Genomic DNA, 22,879 nt, shown 5'->3' on the forward strand with positions numbered 1-22,879 from the left:
AAAACTTTAAATTTCAAAAGTTAAACCAATAACTCGATAACAAGACAATCCCTAAAGCTCTTCATACCAATCTAATCCCATTTACAGCATCAAACCCATAAATTCTAATCCGATCAATTCCAAGTACCAATAAACCCTTAAAAAATTTACACCTCATAATAATTTGCGATTAATTTGTCGATTTTAATTCTACCTCTAACTGTATCCAACCTTCATCAACCTCCTCAAGACGATAAAATTTGTCAACTTTTTATCTCTAAAGAGCATCAAACAAATAAAACATAGTGAAATATCTTCACAAAAAAAAAGGTAATTTTTAATAGAAATTTTTAAAAATTCTTGTCTCTTTTTTCGAGTAAAAAGTAAACGAAATGAAACTCAATTCGGCAATAAAATCAATAATGAAAAGTACTTTTTGCACACAAAATGTTCCATGACAATAAAAATTTCTCTTTTTTTTGTGTAAAATAATCTATATAAAATGACAATTACTTCGCTGAACTCCAATATTTTATCTAGATCAATCTGGGAAACTGCCATTATTCTTCAATTTGATACATTATTTTTGTTTTCTAGAACAAAAAAAAAAAGTCAGCATGAGCAGGAGCTATTATGTTACTTTAAAATAAAAAAATAAACTTTCTACGCTGATTGATGAATGATTGATTGATTTTACTTATCAGTGAACTTTTTTTAATACACATAATGGGGTTGTAGAAGCATATAGGAGATTAAATACATGTGTTGATATACATGTGCATGTGTACTCGTATTCGAAATAAAATTGACAGTTTCGTTTCATGATCAGCAATAAATTTTTCCATACAATTTAGCCTCCTCGACCCTATAATAATGATGACTGAATACGCGCGTACGAACATCATCAGGAGATTTTAAAATTTCAACTTCATTAATTTTCAATCGATATCTATACACAATTATGTATCGACGACAACAACAACAACATGGACGACTATAACAATATTCATAATAATAACAACAATATCAACAATTGAGTGAATTCGATATTATATGATGATGTATAATAAAAAAAAGGTTCCATAGAACATGCTCATCTCGTGTAGATAAATGATGCAATGAGTTTAAATGTTGTTTTTTTTACTCTCTTTGTGTCTCGTTTTTCAAGCGGAATTTTAAAGGAAATATTCACGTGATTATTCATGTGAGTTTCACTTTGACTGTTCAAATCGATTTTGTAGTGGGAAATGAGATTGTTTTTTTATGAGAAATTGCAAAGAGGAACTGGGAACTTGCTTAATACTGTGAGGTATTCAGAAATCTGGGATTATTCATTTCTTTCAAAGCAGCATGTGAAGTTCATGGAGAAATTCATGGAAATATGGGAAAGACAGGAATTGAAGTCCTAAATATCCATAACTTACAGCAGAGCTCGATGTCGACTTGAGTCCATACCAAATTCGAGTCGACTTCGTGCTCAGACTCACATAAAGTTATAAAGAATAGTCAATCTGCCTTCATATATTCTCCTCGCACAAAAAATGTAACCACATCTGCCACAACCTACCAAGTAATTAAATAAGCATGTTAATCGAGGTTGATTCTGATGCATTTATGTTTCTGAAATGTTCATTAAACAGTTTGTAGTTTATGTTCACTGAACTAAATTGCAATTATTCTAGATGAGCCGTCTTAATGAAGGAATGGTTGAGAAGTGAATTTATGGATAAAATTATGGAAGGATTCATAGATTTGACGATCTACTGGAATTTTTTTGGAAAAATAGTTCTAAATCTCGATTTTAGAGACTTTTTTCTAAGAATTGATAGAACATGATTTGACTAGGAAGGCGCTAAAGGTTCCCGATGTCGAGATCGAGACTTCAAGGGAAGTATGTCAAGACCGACACTTCGGGGAATCCTTAGAAGTCACACAGCTTATGTAGTAAAAACAATAAAATAGAAACATGCAGATTTCATTGAATCTGAAGCAAAATTTCTCCAAATTCAGCCTCACACCAGAGTCAGGCAAGCCTACGGCCACACTTTAGTCTTTTCTACGTCGTATATCTACAAAAGTAGTCCAAACAAACTTCACAACCAATTAAATATCTCTTAAAATAATTAATAAGCAACTACAAACACACCTCGTTCATTCTAATAAGCCAGTGTGTCTACAAATGTATTTAAAGTAATGATGGCATTACATACGGAAATATTTAAGCATAACAAATCGGAACAAGAAAATCATACAAACAACAAGAAAGAGAGAAGAAAAAAATACAAGAAAATAGAATAATTTTCAAGGAAGAAGGAAATTTGCATAGAATTGAAAGTTGAAAGACTTCCCATTGTCATACATATATGAAATGAGAATATGTGAATATGAAATGGAAAATTGTTGTTAACGACATCGGCTATGATAATAATAATGATGATGATGATGGAGAAAGAAAAAAACATTTAGCTTTACATTATTTTTAATTTCTATTTTCCTTATTCATCAGAGAGTAAGGCATAAGGCATCAGAAACAGAACAGTAAAGGAAGTAAAAAAAGAGGCAATAAGAGCAAAAAAAAAAGGAAGAATGAACGCCACTATGGCGATTATATTTCTTGTTGGAAGATGAGAGAAGACAGCTTGAGGCTCCCGTTTTGCCAGTTTTAATGGGACTACAGCGTATCATCATCATATCTTCCTATACATTCACAACCATTTATTATGCCAAAGTCCCTTTTTGCTCTTCTCTTCTCCTTCCTTCAATGCCTGCCTTTTCACACAGCACTTTGTTTGCCAAGAAGATAAAGAGCCGAGTGTGGGGATATAAATTTTTATAAAAAATGAAAAATAATGGAAAAATAAGAAAAAAAAATCTGTATACACACATATTTCTTAACACATCTCATCGTTGAATAAATTCAATTTTATACGATGGGAAATTACTTTGCAAATAATGTACGCAGTAAAAATATATTTTTTTTTGATGCCTCCTTTCAACCGCAAAAAAACAACGATTTTGATTGATTAAAAATTTTTCGATTCATTCTTCGGTTATCAAAAATTATTTACCAGCAAAGTGCGGCTGATGTGTCATGGATGATGATGAACTTTAGTCTGTGTGGCGCATTTTCCTTTTTTGGGGGTGGTTAGTGAGTAAGAGAGTGAGGCTTGTTTATGCATGGAATGCTGTGCTTTATAGGGATTAGAGTGTTATACGGGAATTGCTGGTTAAATGATATATTTAGGTGTTAAATTTATTGATTTTAGGAATCAGGTGAATTTTTGGAATTAGTGAAGTCTGTCGCTTTACGGATACGGTCTACTTAATTTGTCTCGACGCAGAATCGATCGGCATACAATTGTCATCATGATAAAGGATCAAATTTGCCCATTGCGTACATTATACAGGCCGTCTAGGCATTGTACAGGCCGTCTAGGCATTGTACAGGCCGTCTTGGCATTATACAGGCCGTCTAGGCAATATACAGGCTGTCTAGGTATTAAACAGGCCTTCTAGGTATTATTCAGGCGATCTAGGCATGATACAGGCCGTTTAGGCATTATTCAGGCCGTTTCGTTCATAATACAGGCCTTATATATATTAAACAAGCCATCTAGGCGTTATAAAGCCCGACTAGACGTCAATTAAAACAGCATTTCAATATGTGCCAACCGGACATGATACCTTTCAAGACAATCCAAGCCTACAAACCATAAACATACAATCCAGTCAACCACCAATCCCAATCAAAAGTCAAAACTTTTTTTTCCGACTCACAAATCACCGAACCGGCGCTAAAATTCTTTTTTCAACTGTCAAAATGAAAAATGTAGCTCAAGCATTTCGCTCCACTAAATCGTTTACTCATCATGCTCTTCATCAAACAATTTTTTTTATGTTATTCAACTCCTTGTTATTTCCACATCAGATGAGTTAACCTTTATTTTTGTTCTTACTTAATTTTCAATGAAATTTCCACTCATTTTTTTCCTTTCTTTATTATTTTTACGTATAAAAAGTTAGCGATGTCTTCTTGATACTTGTTCATACATTTCCTTCTTACATTTAGCACAGTTTTTTACCGTAAATTCTTATTAGAAAGGTGCTACACGTGCTGTAAACTTTTTTTACTATGCATCCCTTTTTTTAAAGGATCAAGTCGTTCTGATATTGAAAATTGCAATGAGTCGACTGTTTTTGGCATTGAAGGACTTTTTCACAGTAGGTAGGAAGGTAAAGTGACAGGTGACCTCAATGAATATGAATGAATATTTTTGGTCCAACAATGGACTTTGGAAGCAAAATGTGAATTAATTGACGATTGTGTCGAGAAAAACTACCATCAATAAAAATGACCACAAAAAAATGCTTTAGACATTTGATGGAACATGTTGAGAACGACGATTTGATGAGGAAAATTCTTTGGCTGTTAATGACAAACTTTTATGATAGCTGTTGCTAGGCAATTCACATTTGATGATGTTACGACAATTACATGAGACACAAAGTTTTATTCTGCTTTTGTGTCTATATTTCTAGAGGGTCAGTGAACTATATACAGTCTTTATTATTAGAAATGGCATCATCATTTTGCAGTATAAAAAGATCATAAGAAAAATTTCGAGTCATTTTCATGATGTTCTAAAGTGTGGTATTATTACGACATGAAAATAAAGGAAATGTGTTGGCGGGTCGGAACTGAATGTCATTGATCTTGGTAATTTTGTAATTTATATTTCAATATTAAGTCTATTGATTCAGATATCTTTAATCCATATCTTTGGAATCTCACAATTTTCATAGGAATTGTCGGAAGAGATTACTTATGCTGAATCAGAAGCATCAGGTTTCATTGGATTGTGTATTTTTCTTTAACATTTTCCATCTTTGTGTTGTGGATTTTGTTGAGATTGAAGTTCAGTCTTAAATTTAAACTCTTAAAGCGAATAGCATCAATTTGTGGCTAACATGGCAGTTGCGTAGGCAATATTTACAATTTTTGATAATGAACTCCATTGGATTTGATCTGCGTAATTGTCTAGCTCAAGGAATAACAGCTTAATGTACATAGAAATAATCCACTTGCTTTTGATTCTTTCAAACAGAAGAGTATAGCTAGATTAGTGAAATAGCGCTTAATTTCACTTTGTTTTCCAGGAAATAGAACGCGGATTTTTAGCACAGGAGGCTGTAATCCTAAGACAAAGCTGTTTTTGTATCGTTTAGTTCATTCCTCAATGTTTTTGTGAACAAATCAGATCCTGACAATTTTCAAGTAACTAATCTATTTTCAACACATAACTATCAACTTCAAGCATCAGATTCATCATACAAATCATCTCTAAATTGATCCACAATTACAAAATGCGCTTAACTTCCCAAATCCTCATCAGCCTATCAAAAAACTTCAAACTTCCTAAGGCCTACTTCATTCGAATTTATTTCCCTCTTTTGACTTAAGGATTTAGAATCGTAAAAAAAATCACCGTATAAGTAGGTGTACACGTATATGCGTGTGTGTTCTATCAAGATATATACTCTTCATCCACTCGTCTGTATCTATAACAAGTGAACGAACGGGAGGAGAAGAAGACACGAAAGTGGCAAAACTTTAGTGTGACAACGAGTAAGAAAAGGTAGATAATCTTAAAATTGAATTACATTTCTACGTACAAATCATGCCATACTTTTTTATATCTCATATGACGTGAACGAAAAGGAGCAAATGGAAAATTATCTCTAAAAAAAATGAAAAGCATCGTTTCGATAAAAAAGAACAAGCTAGTATAAAGAAAAATTTAACAAAAAAAATGGATGAAGATTCAAGTGCCATTTCTCGATGTTTGTTCAAACATAAAAAAAATAGTGAATTTGAGCATCTCAAGAACTATTTATAGTTTAAGGCAGTCACTTGAGACAATCTTGAGAATAAATGAAAATTTTTTTTTCATCATTTTTAGTGAGTGCTAAATTGTTGGAAAATAATTTTATTTTTCGTCGACAAGATCTCATTGCCATCAAGTCACAATCATCATCAGGTCGACAATTGTGAGGACATTGAGTAGAGAATAATGTCGAGAATGTGTCTCCGTATACAAGTCCGTTTAATTCTGGCAAAAAGATGATTGCACGTTATAATGTGTGTGTCGTGACGTATGAAAAATGAGAAGAGAAATATGTCCTCTGATGATGTCAAAATGTGAAAACACATAGACGAATGACTAGCTTTTGTGGAAATTTTGTCAGGATACACACTTCGTTTTTGTGTGTGAATATTGTTGGAATTGATGCACTCAGTTGTTTTGACTTGCAAATGTATGCAAATCCTGTCAGTAAGCCTTTAAGGATTTTGAATTTGAAAGCTAGACTAATCAGTATTAAAGTGGAAAGTAGTATTCATCAGGCAGAACTTACATACTGTAATTTAGTCACTTTTAAAAATTTTTTGCATAATTTTTTGAATAGACAAAGTTGAAAATATAACATGTGGAATTACATATAAACGAATGATTATGTTGATGAACTTAGAGGAGGCACTAGACAATTATTACTTGCATTTACGAGACGGGACTTAGAGTTTTTTGACTTTTGATGGTCTGATGGCTTTAAATGGCTCGTTTTATCGTCAAAAATTGAATTTACTGGCAAGTGCCGTCCGAGAAAAACTTCAAACTTGGATTTGAATCGAAACTTGAATCATGTGAAGTCCTACAGCAAGCCTGTTGATTGATCACTGCCAGCTGATCAGAACCTACCCAAACAAAACAAATTCTAGCTCAAAACAACCGCAAAAACTACCACAAGGGGCACATAAGTGTCTCCGACTACTTAGAACAATAGAAAAATCGGAAGAAAAGCGTGTAAAAAGGCAATGTCACTAGAGTGCTAGGTCACGTCACATACGTCGAATAAATAAAAATATTTTCTCCTTTTCTCGATAAAAAATATTATTATTTTTTTCTTCCTTTTTGCCTTATTCGGTGTACGTTCAATGTGTCATACAATGGACGATGAAATATTGAATATTGTAACCGACAAAGTGGAGTTATGAGAAGATTGTTAGGTATGGAGAATGAAGGAAAAGAAATGGAACAAGAAAATTTAATCTCAAACAATTGCAGATATGAAGAATGGCAAAAGAGAATAAATTTCTTTGCTTATTTATTTGACTTCAATTTCACCGCTGCCATGAAACAAATTTCACTTGCCTTTCATTTGCTGTTACCAAAGCTTCAAGTATCTATAATATGGAATGAAAAGAAATAAATATAAAGAATTCTTTAACAGTGATGTGATATATTGCCATTCACGTGTCGCTTCATGGATGCTGGAATAATTTTCTTTTTTCTTTCATTTTTTTCTCTACGTGCCCTTTTTTTTCTCTCCATTTCTGTATGTTATACTCACATTATACTTCCACATACATGTACATACAGACACGAGTGTATGAAAGGCACAGAAAAAAAAATAAATATATATTTCATTCCTGATGAATGTGAAAAACACAAATCGAAAAAAAGAAGAAAGAAATCTTATGGAAAAAGCTTCAATTCTTCTCAATTCTTTTACTTCTTCTTCTTCTTCTTTCCTTTTCCTTGATTTTATTTCATACATATGTGTGTCTTTATGCTTGAGCTTTGAGTAGATGAAATATAAACCTCGCATTTTCTTGATTTCAAGCCTCCTTTATTTACGTCGATTTTTTATTGTTTCGTATGCCTCAACATGCTTTAGATGTATGTATGTTCATATATTTGAGGCCCAGTTAGTCAATAGTTGAACTTGTGAAACAATATGTGATACAGGAATGAAATATAGACGAAGAAAAAAATTACTTTTGGATGGTAAGTGGATGGGGCGCATATGATTTTGAAATTTATTGTTATTTATCGGTGATGGGAATGTAGAATCCCTGTCAAAAGATTCCTCGAAGGCAACTTTTATAAATTAAATTAAGTTTTTGATGCTTATCTTCCCTGAAAAATTACATATTGACAGCTCAGCATCGGTGTGGGGTCGGATTCAGTGAAATTTAGCTTACAAGCACAGCTTGCCATCATTTTTACGAGTAAAGCACTTGAGATTGCTACTGCTAACCTACAAAAAAGCGTCGTCACCAATTTCATCTTAAAATTAGAAAATTATTTGTCAATAGATGTTATAAGACTAATGCTCTCAGCATTTTGCTTACTTAGGTAATCCCTCCCTCAAAAATCCCAAACAAAACTTCCAAAATAGATGTGCTTCTAATGATTCAATTTAATCATGTCTCGTAAAAGAATTCTTCCAAATTTATCCCGACAACTCCTTAGCAAAGCGGATTATCATGAAAAATAATACAACTAACAAATTTTGACATTAAGTCATTCTCCCGAAATTAGCACAGAAGCACCATACATCCATGCAAACAGTTCATCCTCAAAATAATATGTTGAAAAACAAAGAAGAGAATAAAGGAGAACAAAAGATTTATAGCAATCATTTAAGATGTATCAATGATAGGAGTGAAAGCTCATTAAACGTTTATTTACTGGGGATTTAATCTCTGTATGGAGCACAAAAAGGGGAAGTAAAAAAAATAACAAATATAAAAAATTCGTGACAGCAAAAGATCCCTTTTAAATCCTTCACTTTTCTCCCATTCCACTCCACACATAAATATATTTTTTTCGCTTTTTTTCTATAACAGACATATGGACATGATACTTATTAGTTTATATCACTGACAGCACAACACGGAATGAAATATACTACAATATATATACAGTTTGAGTATCAAACGTACAACAATTGATTGAAGAAGAATTTTCTGGAAATGAGGCAAAGTGATAAGAAGAAAATTGGAAGTACATGTGTATCGATGGAATCAATGTTGAAAAGATTATGTTCGACTCCATAAATTGAATCTGATGTATCATGTAAGAGAGTATCATTGTGAAATATTTTACAATCTCTCCTGATAATCATAATAATTTAATGTAAATCTCAATTAGTGCAAATCTGTAGACATCCTTTGTGGTTGAATTTTGTCGATTGTTTTTTGTGGTATTGCTGTTATTTCTATTTTGGTACAGTCTTACTTGAAGTGCACATGGTGGAGAAAAAGTGAATAATCCGAACTCAGGGTAGATCTGAAGTCACCTGAACACTCATCTCTTCCCCTAACAGACAAAAATACCGCTTTTAGGTACCGTAGTGATATGTCTGTTCCACGAAAGCAAGCTCTGTGCATGGTGAAGTTCGCCATGTGCTATATGCATCAAATTGCATTTTATAATTGCAAGACCCTCGCTGATTGTCGCAATTATTATCAAAACCATTAGAATCTCCAATATACAGACACAGCATGACTTTAGAATCTGATAAAATTGTCCCAAAGACAACACACAGCACATACATGTTTAAGCAAGACAATAGATAGTAGATGGTATATGCAGATAAATTATTTAATATTAAATTTATCGGAAAGATAACATGGTAGCTCAGTAGACTAAAATACAATATTAATACATACCTTAATGGTGATCCAAGTGGGGTGGCAATGCCAAATCCTTTGGCATCAAGATTTCTACCAACTTTCATCGTATCACATGGCTCCCGTTCATTTATATATTCATTCTTTGGGGACTCTATAAGCAGAGCATATTTGCCTTTTGATGTTCGAACCCTACGAATACCTTCATCATAGGAATGAACAAATACGTGCTTTCTTGAATTCATAAACTCCCACATTTTATTATATAATGATATTTGAGATTTCTGTGAAAGACAATTTGACATAAAAAAAAATAAGGATAAGAAAGGATAAGAAAATTAGAAAAAAAATCGTATTAAATGAAAATCCATGCAAAGGGTTGCAGAAGAAATTTAATGAAAAATAGTTTTGTTTGAAATTCGAAGCATTACTTTCTTAATTTTTCTTGCTAAGCTTAGCCTTCATTTCCCGGAAAAAAATGTAGAAAGGAGTTTAATGTAATTTGAAGAGGAATTTTATAAAAAGGATTTGTAATTTGAATTACATGAAAATTTTTGCAGAAAATTCAAATGAATATAAATAGTGCTATCTCGTATTTCTGAGCTATTTCAATTGGATGCTTATGGACTAGATTCATTTTGAAGGTATGAGCTTTTATTTGGAATCAGATAATATCAAAAAGGAAAATGATGACCCACAGAAGGGAGATAAGAGGCATTTACTGTAGTTTTAAGTAATCTAGCAAGTTGTAAATAATTTTTCAAGTCTGCGCCGTAATGACGACGTAACAACTCAGGTACAGTGGACAGAATAAGTCAAAAGTAGGTCTATATTCGTATCCAGGGGGATTTTTGTTAAGAAAAAACCCAAAAACGTGAAAAGGTTGACCCCGAAAGCTTCCTCTCCTTCCATAATTCCCTAAGATGATTTATAAAGCCAGGCAACAGGTCAATGATCTAACATAACATAATTAAATGCTCGTGACAGATCACAATTCAGATCCAGATAGAACCAAAATTAAAAGTTGTTATTTTGATTAAAAACAAATTTATTTTGCCAATCAAGGCAGACAGCCTACATAACAACCTTAAAAATGAAATGAAATTTTGCCTTGGTGATTGTGTAGGATCTTATTTAAGAACAAGATCAAAGCTTTTTTAATCAAAAATCATTTTTTAAACAAAAAAAAAATATTTGCAATTGCTTCCAGGAACATTTCTTTAAAAAACAATTTTGAAGCTTTTATGCAAGATTTCTCAGTACACAGTCACCCACTGGCACTTTTATTCATAGTTTAAAATAACTTTCACTCAAAGCGTTGAAGAAAGAAATGCAATTAAAAAATCATATTCATTAAATCTTTTAGTCAACGCGTCTGTACACTTTAGCTCGTAACTGAAATTCCGTTAAGTTGCATGACATATAAAATTTATTCTGTAGATGTAAATGCCATTAAAATAAACTTCATTTTACAAGGTAGAAATCCGTATTCAACAAGAATAGACGTTGAACATGTACGATAACTTGTCACAGCCATACAAAATTTTTGCCTTAACTTTTACTAGATATTTAATTTAATTGTGTATGTCCATTGGCTTTGATGAAACAAAAACTAACAACTGTATTGTATAGTGTATCCTACGATAATTGAATCTTCGACAAGATGAGATGAAACTTTTTCATCTCTGACGGCATTTATCGTAAATAATGAAATACATACAGAATATTTTTTATGTAATCTTATTTTAGCACGCTAGGATGCTCTTTATTAAATAATTCTGTGGATGAGATGGGAAATGAAAGGGGTTTTTGAGGGAAAAGAATTAAGAATTTTCGGTGAGTGCTTTGAAAGTAATACCACATTGTAATTAGAGCGCTCTTTGTCTATCTAGCCATCAAAAAGATTTATCAGCTCTGCTCAAAATTGAGTCTCGCTCAGAGATCAGCTCAAAGTTGAGTCTCGCTCAGAGATCAGCTCAAAGTTGAGTTTCGCTCAGAGATCAGCTCAAAGTTGAGTTTCGCTCAGAGATCAGCTCAAAGTTGAGTTTCGCTCAGAGATCAGCTCAAAGTTGAGTCTCGCTCAGAGCTCATCTCAAAATTGAGTCTCGCTCAGAGCTCATCTCAAAATTGAGTCTCGCTCGACGCTCAGAGCTCATAAATTAATTTTCATAATTCTCCCTCAAAGTCTTCATTCAATTTATAAATGAAACTAATCCAAGCCAGATCATCCCCTTAATTCCTCAATTCAGCATCAACTTTTTTAATCAGCTGTCCACTCCACCAAAGTGAACATAAAGATCCATCTTTATTCCTTACTTTTCTAATGAAAAATTTCTCATGAAAAATCTGAAGAAGCAAGAAGAAGTTTCCTTTCTATCTGTGGTGATAAAGAGAGGAAATGAAGAAAGTTTCAGCTCGCATTAGCAAAGCTTTCAGCAATTTTTCTTCTCACAAAAAAAACCATCTTTCACTTTTTATTAAATAATTAATCTCTCAACTCATTTCTCATTACTTACACGAAAGAAATCCCATGTCGATCCATGATATAAAGTTCCATATTGCACATCTGTTTGAGCTGCTAAGTCCTCAGGTGAATTGATGGGCGTGACCATACGTTCGACTGTTAAAAATGCCGCTAAATTTGCTGTATATGATGATATCAATATGAGAGTGAAAAACCACCACACCGAACCAATTATGCGACCTGAAAATATTTATTTTTATTGTATGTGTTACAAATTTTCATTTTGAATGAACATGTGAAGAAAAAAAAAAACAAGAATTGAATATACCTGGCAGTGAACGTGGTGTAAAGTGGCAACCCTGTTGCATGAGTGCAGCTATTGCAAACCAAAATGAATTAAGTAAGGTAAATTCATTAACTGAAGTGGTCTGATGCGTCGTTATCGTTTGCGTTGGCATACTAAAGTTATTATTTGGCGTCATGACTGTCATGGGTCGCCATTCGTGTGGTGAAAATCTGGATACGATGTATAGTACAATACTAACGCCCAAAAAACTAAAAATTACACATAGCTAAAGGGGATGAAAAATAAAAAAATTGAAATAAAATTATTGTTAAACGAGACCGAGTTGGAGTTACAATAAAAATAAAAATTCTAGTACAACTAAAATGAATTGAAAATTGTTTTAAATATAAATATTGTATGCATGGAATGCATGTAAATTTATCGTTGCACTCGTAAAAGTTTTTCCCCCATTTTCCATCTCATTATAGAAATAAACAACATTTAGGTTGTACTAATGCAATATGTATGTACGTTTTGGAAAATTATATCCATTTTTATTTTCTTGGCTGATGTCAATTGTTGTCGGTATTTATGTTTTAGTCCAGTCTATTCTTTCCCATTTATTAATGAAATTTTATTACTTTGTTGTGTTTACGAATGGACATCAGTTCTATTGGTTTTTTTTGTGGGATGTTTTGACTGTTGATTTTTAATTATGGAATTGGCAAAGGGCAAAGCAGACGATTTATGGATTTATAACAGCACATGTGTCAAGTGCCATCTGGAATAGCTCTAATCGGTATATCGATCCATCGATGCCAAATGGTGCCAAATTCAAACCTGAATCCGTCATTAAGTCAGAATTCAAGTCTTGGACAGAACTTTAGATCGATTAACCGATGGCATGTGCACTGCCAACCACCCTTCTTTGATCCATCAACTAGATACTATTGTTTCCAACCCTAGTCACCATCTATTATGACCATAAACTCTCCATGCTGTTAAAAAGCTCTAAATGAATTCGATAGAATTTTTCACATTTAATTGCAGTGCCACATCCAGCAGCGAGACTGTCAAGAGCAGTGATTGACAATTATATGAACAGCAGGCGATAGCAGACAACGCTATAGCTCACTCATTGCAATGAGTTTTCATATCTCAACATTGACACCAACATCACTCGTTGCAGTGCTCTTTAAAAAAAAGTTGATGGAACATTGAAGGTCGACGACAATCACTGACAATACTTACATCCCAAAATGACAGTTACATGTAATATTATTTGTTGTTACTGTCAGAAACTAATGTTGTCAGTAAATAGAATTACAGAATTGAATTTATTCGTGTAATTGGATTATGTCCTTTACTGTGAATGGTCATGAACTAGATAACTTTCTATGAAAAACTAAAATATAGACCATTATCCAATTTTGTAATGCGTGGGCAGTCTCTGATAATCTAAATCTCAATTTTTCTTCATCAAAAAAAGGAAAGAAAAGTGTTTTTTTCTCCCCAGTCACTTAAACTACTGACTATAAATGCTTTTTTGCCCCCCAACTTTCTCACAACACATAATTCTTTAATGAAAACTTTTCGTTTTCCGTGATAGAACCAAATACACTCGCACATACATACACATTCCACATTTTCCCTTGCTAAATTACGCATGAATTAATAATGAGAATGCTTTTACTTTTTAAGAGACCGAAATAAGAAAAACTCACCCAAATCTCTTTTGATAATGGATTTAGGAAGCTAAAGAGACCAGGTTTCTGTTTCATGGGTTTCTTTATCATGATTGATATGCCAAGCGACATAAAAGGTTTACTAAAATCAATGACTCGTTCACGTTCCGCTGTTATAGTCATGGATGCAACAGCAATATCCGCCTCATGACGAATTAATTCACCCACCATACCGTCCCATCCAGCAACGGCATTTGGATTTTCTGCACCATATTTTCCATCTTTAACGATTCTTATTTCATCTTTTTTTGTTTTGTTGTTGTTGTTCATTTAATTTCATATTGTCCGTCATGATGTTTGATGATGATGATGATGATGGTTGGGTAGTAGTTATTTTTATGGCATAGCATAGGACAAAAGGAGAAGGAAAAATATTTGAAAGAAGATGAAAATTAAATATTCAATTACACTAGCGCAAGCTTCATTCAATATACAATAGGCGAGTATGATTATTCAGATGGTGGAGAAGGAGAGAGTGAAATGGAATAGATGGATATGGCTGAGTTTTTTGATAATTAAATTTTCGCATGAAAGAATTACATAAAGAGAAAGAGATGGAAAACAAACCCAAAGAAATTAGCCTTTTTTTTCGTCGGCGCATCTTTTAATATATCAACGGGTATAAAGCTTTATTTTAGTCTATTTTCTTACGATTTATGTTGGTAAACAAGAGAAGGTAATTGAAAAATTGAGCTGAAATGGAGGCAGTGAAATTTATTTATTGGTGATTACGATAACTTTTTTATGAATTGGATAAAATGCAGATTGATTTTATGGTAAATATTTCAATCAGTCTTATTGGTTTGGAACGGTGTTCTGGGTGGGGTTATTTTTAAGATTATTACTGTTATTTGGTGAGTGAAATGGGCCACAATGTTCTCGTCTGGCGTGAAGGTGGATTTGGTGAAAACCGGCACTTCGACAGAGTCAAACCGGTCTGATTACAGACTTTTTTGTGCCTTTCTCTGCATTTTATGCTTAAAGAGACTTTTAATCGACGAAGAATCCAGTCTCAAATCAGCGTGACTCTGACTTAATTCCAGCTTTTTGCCGGAGTCATGCTGATATTGTGTTGGATTTATGATCGATTAATCAATATTTTCTACAGCAATTACAAACAATACTCAAATAATATCTGAACAATCAAGATCTTTTGAATATTTGTGTCTTCAAATTTGATTCCATCTCCTCATAAACTCATCCAAAAAATCCAAAATAATCATAATATCTGCCATTGTAACATGAACTACAGCAAAAATCAATGTAATCCTTAATTTCCTTACAATTTATGTCCAAACGTTTGGCAATAAGATCCGCAAGATCCTTACAATATCCTTCATATTTATCATTTCCATCCAAAACTTTTCCGGGCATCAAGTCTTGTTGTCTCAACATCATATACGGCTCATCCAACATAGTCGTAACAATATACGTCTTATTTTTCTCAATGTCGTGATTTTTTATTCGCGTATATTTCGTTGATACAGCCGATATGCCGGATATGTCCGACCATTCAGCTACTTTCACCATAGCACTATTAACTGTTGTAAATGGAAAACAAAATGAAAGTTAATTGGTAACATTTATCGAAATGGTATCGTAATTGAGTCGATTTTACCTGTCATTTCAACTATATGAAGTGTGTAATTGATACGTTTGCCTTCATCATTAAAACGTATTTCACCCGTAAGCCCTTCGATTTCAACTTTTCTCAAATTTTTTGCTATTCGTTCGCCATGCTCCCATTGTGTCACCCATCCTTTTGACGTATTACAATCAAGAAATTTTGCTGTGGTATTAGCTGTTTGACCATTCTGCCTTCGCATCGTATAACTACGAAATTGATCTGGCTTCTTACGTAAAATGCGATTAAATGCCTCAACTAAAACAAACACTGAATCATACATCAAAGCTCCTTGTGCCTGCGAATGGCATGTGAAAATAAAAATAAAATTACGCAGTTGAATGAGCGGTGATTTTTGTCGGTATGAAATGAAAGCATAAAGCATAAGAGGATGAGAATGGAGGAAAATATAAAAAGAATTATTGCTGGATTCTGATTCAAATTGTTCTTCATTTATTATCGTTTAAGTCTCTATGCTGATAAAAGTTGTTCTTACCGATATTTGCTCCTTTCCAGCTCCTGGCGATGTTGTTGCGTCCAATTTTCGCCAACCATCTAAAAATTCTTTGACATATCGTTTGTGTGTATCTAATATGCGAAATCCTGTTATGTTAATAGCACCGTATTCAATGATTTCACTTTCCCATCTTTCATCCATAATCTTAAGTCAGTATTCGAATTGTCGAGCAGGCACACACATTTATACACGGAGGAGAGAAAATGAGAAAATAAATGAATGAATAAGAATAAGGAAAAATCAAGCAAAATTGAGATAGAAAATGGATGGAGGAAAAAGTTTCACAAACATTAAATGGTTTATTATAGCACAATAATTCGTAATATATGAGCACAAAAACAGCATAATAAATTGGTGTGTAATAATATTTTTGTTATGCGTTCAATTTAATAGTCTTATTTTGCCTGTTTTACGTATGTATTATGAGCTATATGAGAAAGTTTTTTTTGGTGTAGGCATTGTGCTACTTTGTTTGTCTTTTTCATACATTTAAGTGTAGATTTGATGAATAGCGGTTCCACTTGAAAATATTACACCATGTGGCTTTAATGATACTTATTTTATTACATTTTTATCGATTTTTGACCGTATTTTTGATATTTCTATTTTTGGTTCCTCTCATCATCCCCCAATAACAAAAATTATACCATGATTTTTATTATTATATTTATTTTTTCGATTATCGATTCCATTTCCATAAGTTTAACCATATTTCAAAAATTGGGTTATTTTTAGGTCACAGTTAAAGATGCTATTTACGTCTTTATCCATGTGTTGAAACTTGTCACACTTTATTGTGTGAAGGACATTCAACTATATATGACAACTATATTTAGCTCACATTTAGGGACATGAAAACTTTATTTCAGCCTTTTATTTAGAAATTTATGGTTTAGAGGTTGTTCTTGATCCAAATATAATGAAAATGAAATGAACATGAGAAGTTAGATTGTGATTTCTTAATTTTTGTTGTACTTTTGGAAAGTAGAATTGTTGTGGAAGTTTGGAGATAATTCTGTGAATTTATCTTGAGTTTGTGTTTTTCTTGAGACTTTCAGGTTGAAATATAATAATTAATAATTTTAAGGATAAGATTCATTAGACACTGGTGCGTTGCCTGTGTGGCACAGTGGAGCAATGTTGGCAAGTGTTTTGCATGCCTTAACAGGCAAAAATATTGCTTCTAAGTACGTAATATCTTAAGTACCGTAGAGGTCTTTCTGTATCATTAAAGTATGATCTATGTCTGTTGGGGATGAAATTCTGCGATATTCTAAGATCTAGATGGTTTTGTAATTGTCTATACATATAAACTCGAGCAATAAAGTCCGAAGAACTTTATTTCTTGTCCTAAAATATAATGCGTACAAGAACCGCAGACCTGCATTTGCTGCATTTTAGAATCAGGGATCTACAGTATTTGCTGTACCTTATAATTCGTCAAAGGTTGTAGAGAATATAGTTCATGATGCATGGTGGACTTTAGCCAAATTTTAGTATTGCTCTTCTATAACTGTAGGCATGCAAAATTTAAATGCATTCCAAATAATGCAGGTCTGCAGTTTTTAAAGAACCACACTCAAAAATGTGTCGAAATCAGTTGAATTTCCAGAACAACATACACAATTTCGAATATTCGATATCAACATTTTTCAATAATATTCTTAACAGTTCAACTAGTCCATTGAAGTATGCTTATACATAGATCTTTACACCATATCAAAAATTACATTCAAAAGTGTACTCAAAGTGTCCATAAACACATCAAAAATCTACTTCAATACATACAAATTTTAAATTGCATACTTCAATTTTTGATATGTCAATAGAGAACTGAAAGAGACTGAATACATTCCCACATTAGTACTTCAAATAAAATTGAAAGGACAGAAAAAGAATTTCATGTAATCCATCAAAAAAGCTAATGAATGGAATATTTGCATAAAATGTATGCATCAATTTTATGAACGGTATGAGAAAAATTTTTACTGTAAGAATTTCTCTTCAACCATTTAAATTGTGACGCATGATTAAGCACAGCAGTGGAAATACATTTCAACAAACTTTCCAACTTTTTAATCATGTGAATTGTACATGACATGACTTTATCTTGTAAATCTGTTTACCTTACAAAAAGGAAAAATGATGTTTAATTTTCCCAAGACACAATTAAACCTGTGATATGCTTTTGGAACCTCTAAAACAAAAACATGCCACCGAGAGATTTTTTTTCGGTATTTCTTTAATGTAATAAACTTTTATTTATAATATCAAGTGTAATATGTGAACATTTTATTGCATATCCCATACCGAAAATTCAAGCGCGCCACAATGGTGTAACATTTTATAACACTTTTAATGTTTGCTGCTGCTTTTACTTTTTGTTGTTGTATATACGCGAGTTGGGATAACGAAAATAAACATAACAAAAAAAATCCCTTCTAACAAGAATTTATTATTTCATATGAAACAAGAAATTGCACATGTTAAGCACAAGAGGACATATAAAAAATACTTACAAGACCGCTAAGGAGATAATGATATGTTCGCTTTCCCAACGTCACATCTCTCACGTGTGTTTTTACAATCTCTTTTGCCATATCCGTTGGACAGTCAAGTACGACAAATTTTCTTGACCATCGATTCAGTTGCTCAATTTTTTGTAGAAATTCAATGGCATCGGTGACATTATTTATTCGTTTTACTATTTCCACTTGAAACGTTTCATTTCCAGGATTTAAACCTTGATATATTTGCTGCAGTCTCAAAAGTCCTTTTGAGAGAAGTAAAAAAAAAGAATGAAAATAGGAAATGAAAGAGATGAAAAAAAAGAAATATAAACTTACTACCTTTCCCCATATGAAACATTTTAGTTTTGACTGGTTTTTGGGATGTGGATGTGATTATGCTTGTTCACTTTGTACAGATTTTGTAGATTCATACAAATTTTTAAAGCAAATTTTTGTGCATTTTATGGATTGGTACAGCAAGGACTAGATTTTCAAATTCAACCCGAACACCACGCTATGTCTCTTAAGGTGCTACGTCGCAGTATTAACGGAAAGGCTTGAATTAGCCCTAACGGCACCATGAAGGCTGAATTCGACTCATTTTCATCGCGAAAAATGCAGTTCACTGCATTGTACCGCTCGTACAATGAACTCTCCAATTTTCAGTGCGTCTAAGTAGATAATATACAGCACAGCGATGATTAATGTGCACAACAATTGGACTACGAATTGCTATGTTCATTAAGTTTATTGCCAAATTGTTAAAAGTTAGCCGCTTCATTTTAGAAAGCGTTAAATAATTTTAAAATTAATTTATGACATCTAATGTATATCTACTGACCTATGTCGCCAATAGTATCCGTAATTACTGCATTCGTACTCTTAAATAAAGCGGATATAAATCTCAATTATTGTTGTGACTAGATAAATTTATAATCCACAACAATATTAGTCTTAGATTAATTATCGTTTCGATTTCGAGTGCAGATCCAGTTCATTGTCCCTAACAGGGAAAGAGCATGCTCTCGATAGCTTGTTTACTTAAAATATGTTAGATGAGCTTTGCTCTCAGCCAATTCTTAGCTTACTTTGGTCTTTAAAGCACTCTCTGTGCATGCCAAGGTGTTGCTTAAAGTATAAAATCCCTTTTAGGTCATTGAAACATCCAGTCACAATTTTTCACCTTGTTATTTCTATTTCCATAATGACTTTCTTACTTTCAATTCTCATTCCATTTTCAAAAAGCAAAATGCTTTTCTCATTCTACAATATGCACGTGTATAATAAATGTTTTGTGACTAAACTCAAAACGAAAGAATTTTTTTCTCTGTTGATGGGAGTGAAGAGTGCACTTGAATGTGTATATTTCTTATGATGCTTCAAACAAAGGAAATGAAATGGAGACATTACTTTTTTCTAGTTTTTTTCTATAGAGCTATTCAGAAAGTTATACTATGTCTAGGTAAAAAATTTAAAGAGACAAAAGAGAAGTTTGTAGTTTTGATTTGTAAAAAGGATCTGTTTCCCGGGGAGCCTACGTGTTCATAGCCGTAAGACACCAAGTTACCCTAAAAACACCTTGTCAGCACATTTTGACCTCATTTTTGTTACGAAAATTGAAGTTCACCGCATTGTGTTGCTAAGGTTTAATATACAGATGCAAAAAACCATAAATTTATGTAAACTGAATATGAAATACATCCGCATGCGGATTTTCGTTAGCTTTAAACGTATTTTCAACATAAACACAAAATTCTCAGTATTCAGTTCTATTTTAAGGCTCACGAAAAATCATACATTATTGCTATTTACAGAAGAAACTCAAACTCAATGATTTGACATTTCTCGATACTTTATCGAAAGTTTTTTTTGATTAGATTTCTTCAATTACGTCTACAAATAAAACAAATCGCGTTGAGAGAAATTCAATCATAAAGAAGAACAAGAAGCATGAAGGAATTGAATGAGTTTGATTTTAAAACTTAATATAATTTTGATATTTTTAAGAATAAAACAACAAAATTTATGAGTTTTTAGAAGTCAGAATCAAAAGATTAGTAAGATAAGAAGATATTGTATATAGACCAGTAAGGCTTTGATGGATTTGTGTCTGATTTAGATTTGATTGAAGCTGTTCAGAGAATCATGAATTTAGAGCTGTTCGTTCTAAGCTTTGGTGCTGTGAATTAGTGGAACTTGAGTGATTTGAACTTGAAACAGGTTTAATTTGGACCAGAAATTGCAGACCTGGATTTTTCATAGCTCTATCTGTTGCTACTCAAGTTGATTTTGTATTCTGTGATCAGAATACAGAAATTGAATCATTTAACTTTAAGTAAGTCAACATTTTAAACAAATTCCCTAACAAAATCACCAAATAAGAAGAACCAAAAGCTTCCCTTTACTACAACAGCTTTACATTGAATATGAATAGCAAAATTACATCCCCAAAGAACCTCACAAAGCAAAAATCATGTTTTCAACTTGCATTAAGAATGAGAACAGTTTTGCAAACCAAAAAATAGAGTTTATTCATACATTTTATTATTATAACTTCTCTGCATGATGCATGTAAGGAAATTGTTTAGGTAAAAATGGAAATTTTTTTCTTTTCTTCCCTTTTTTTTATATATATTTCAACAAATTTTTCCTTTTTACTTCAATTTTCCCATTCACATTCTCAACGGTCCTTAACATTATAACTCACAAAAGTACCATTCATCTTGGCTGCTCTGTAAATTTTCCCATAAGTTGTTGATATGAGTTAGGATGTGTTGGTGAATGGAAAATAAAAAGACTGTTATTACCCATAGCTTGGCAGTGGTAAGTATTTTCAATGATATGAAAATTCTCATTCTTTTTATTGCTAAAAAATTCTAGGTCTTTTCCATTGTCATTCGATATTTTTTTTTGTCTCCAAATATTCATATGTGTGTACATATATCTCCTTTAATAAGTTCCATGGGTGTACTTTACATTGGCACAATATCTATATGTGAAAATGTGCCTATATACTTATCATGTCATGAATGAGTACTATAAATATACATATGAATGAGAAATTGAGGAATTAGGGGGGCGAACAGTAATAAGAAAAAAATCTTAAAAGCCATAGCCATTCAATGTGAAAATCTCATTTTTATCTTATAGTATTAAGTAAGTAAGTGAATGGTGGAGAAAATGTCTTTATTCTTTGGGGATTTACTGCGCATTTTATGGGAAAATTTTTGAATTTTATTGAAATTTATGAAAAAGATCATTTTTTAGCAGGCTTTCTGATTCTTGGCTTCATAAATGGGTCATTTCTATCAAATTTAATTAATATTGTGGAATCTTTAAATAAAATACGATTAAAAGTCGAATAGAATTTATTGATTTTGTCTTTATAATTCAAAGCTTTACTGCTTAAATATATGGACATCTAGAATGTAAGTTAAATATAGAAACAGAAAAGTTTCAATCAATATTCGACTTTAAATCGTAAGTAGAGTCATTTGTTAAAGACGTCCATCAAAATATTGGGAATCTATACTGCAAAATATCCCTGAACATAGCTTTGCATAGCTTCTCTCAACTGAAGGACGAATGACTCTCCTTAACAGATAATAAGCACACTTGCATGCTGTTATTATCACACCTTGATGCGGTCACGGCAATTACATCCTCGAGTGGATTCAAAGCACGGCAATTACATTCGAGTGGATAATCCTTAACAGAAAATGAGCAAACTTGCAATACATTCCCGAGTGGACAAAAAACAAGTCATCAACTGGACATTCACTTGCCATCGACCAGTTATAACGTATATTTGTTCACTTGGGATAGATAATGACAATTATGATCATCAACACGATCGCATCACGGTCACATGTTAGTGTCCTCATTGTCCATTAGAATCTTAAATAGACCACCAGACAAAAAATGAACAACAGCCTCAAATAATTCAAAAACCCAAATAATTGCTCCAAAAAAGCATTACAAAGAAGAAAACTTCTTGCCATCATCCACCGATAGACGAATAGATATATCGAAACTTTTACCATCATCATACTTATAATGGAAAATTCAAATTTTTTTTTTCTTTCTTCATCAGTCGTGTTTTTTAAGTCTCTTGATATACATAATAGACATTGAGATATGATAGGTATGACGACAAACTCACACATACTATTTTTTTATATACATGGAGACATCAAGGTTCTACACTTGAGGATGCTTTCATGTGCTAAGATGGCAATGAAAATAAATATAGATTTTTTTTTCTTGAATATTTTTTCAT

General features: G+C 32.5%; 1 protein-coding gene across 3 annotated transcripts in view; it reads right to left on the bottom strand.

The window, feature by feature from the left end:
* GluRIB (Glutamate receptor IB) overlaps positions 1-22,879 on the bottom strand; it is a 96,663-nt gene that overhangs the window by 19,157 nt on the left and 54,627 nt on the right. For all 3 annotated transcript variants that reach the window (XM_070636730.1, XM_070636722.1, XM_070636713.1), the window contains 8 exons: positions 18,610-18,863; positions 16,070-16,234; positions 15,568-15,871; positions 15,233-15,490; positions 13,929-14,191; positions 12,247-12,490; positions 11,971-12,158; positions 9,494-9,738 (listed from right to left, as the gene is read on the bottom strand). In XM_070636730.1, coding sequence (XP_070492831.1) covers positions 9,494-9,738; positions 11,971-12,158; positions 12,247-12,490; positions 13,929-14,191; positions 15,233-15,490; positions 15,568-15,871; positions 16,070-16,234; positions 18,610-18,863 — 1,921 coding nt within the window. The remainder of the gene's footprint in view (positions 1-9,493; positions 9,739-11,970; positions 12,159-12,246; positions 12,491-13,928; positions 14,192-15,232; positions 15,491-15,567; positions 15,872-16,069; positions 16,235-18,609; positions 18,864-22,879) is intronic.

This window comes from Chironomus tepperi, unplaced genomic scaffold, assembly GCF_022539635.2.
Source record: "Chironomus tepperi strain 1889 unplaced genomic scaffold, CSIRO-AGI_Ctep_v1 contig_11, whole genome shotgun sequence".
Taxonomy (NCBI): Eukaryota; Metazoa; Arthropoda; class Insecta; order Diptera; family Chironomidae; genus Chironomus; species Chironomus tepperi.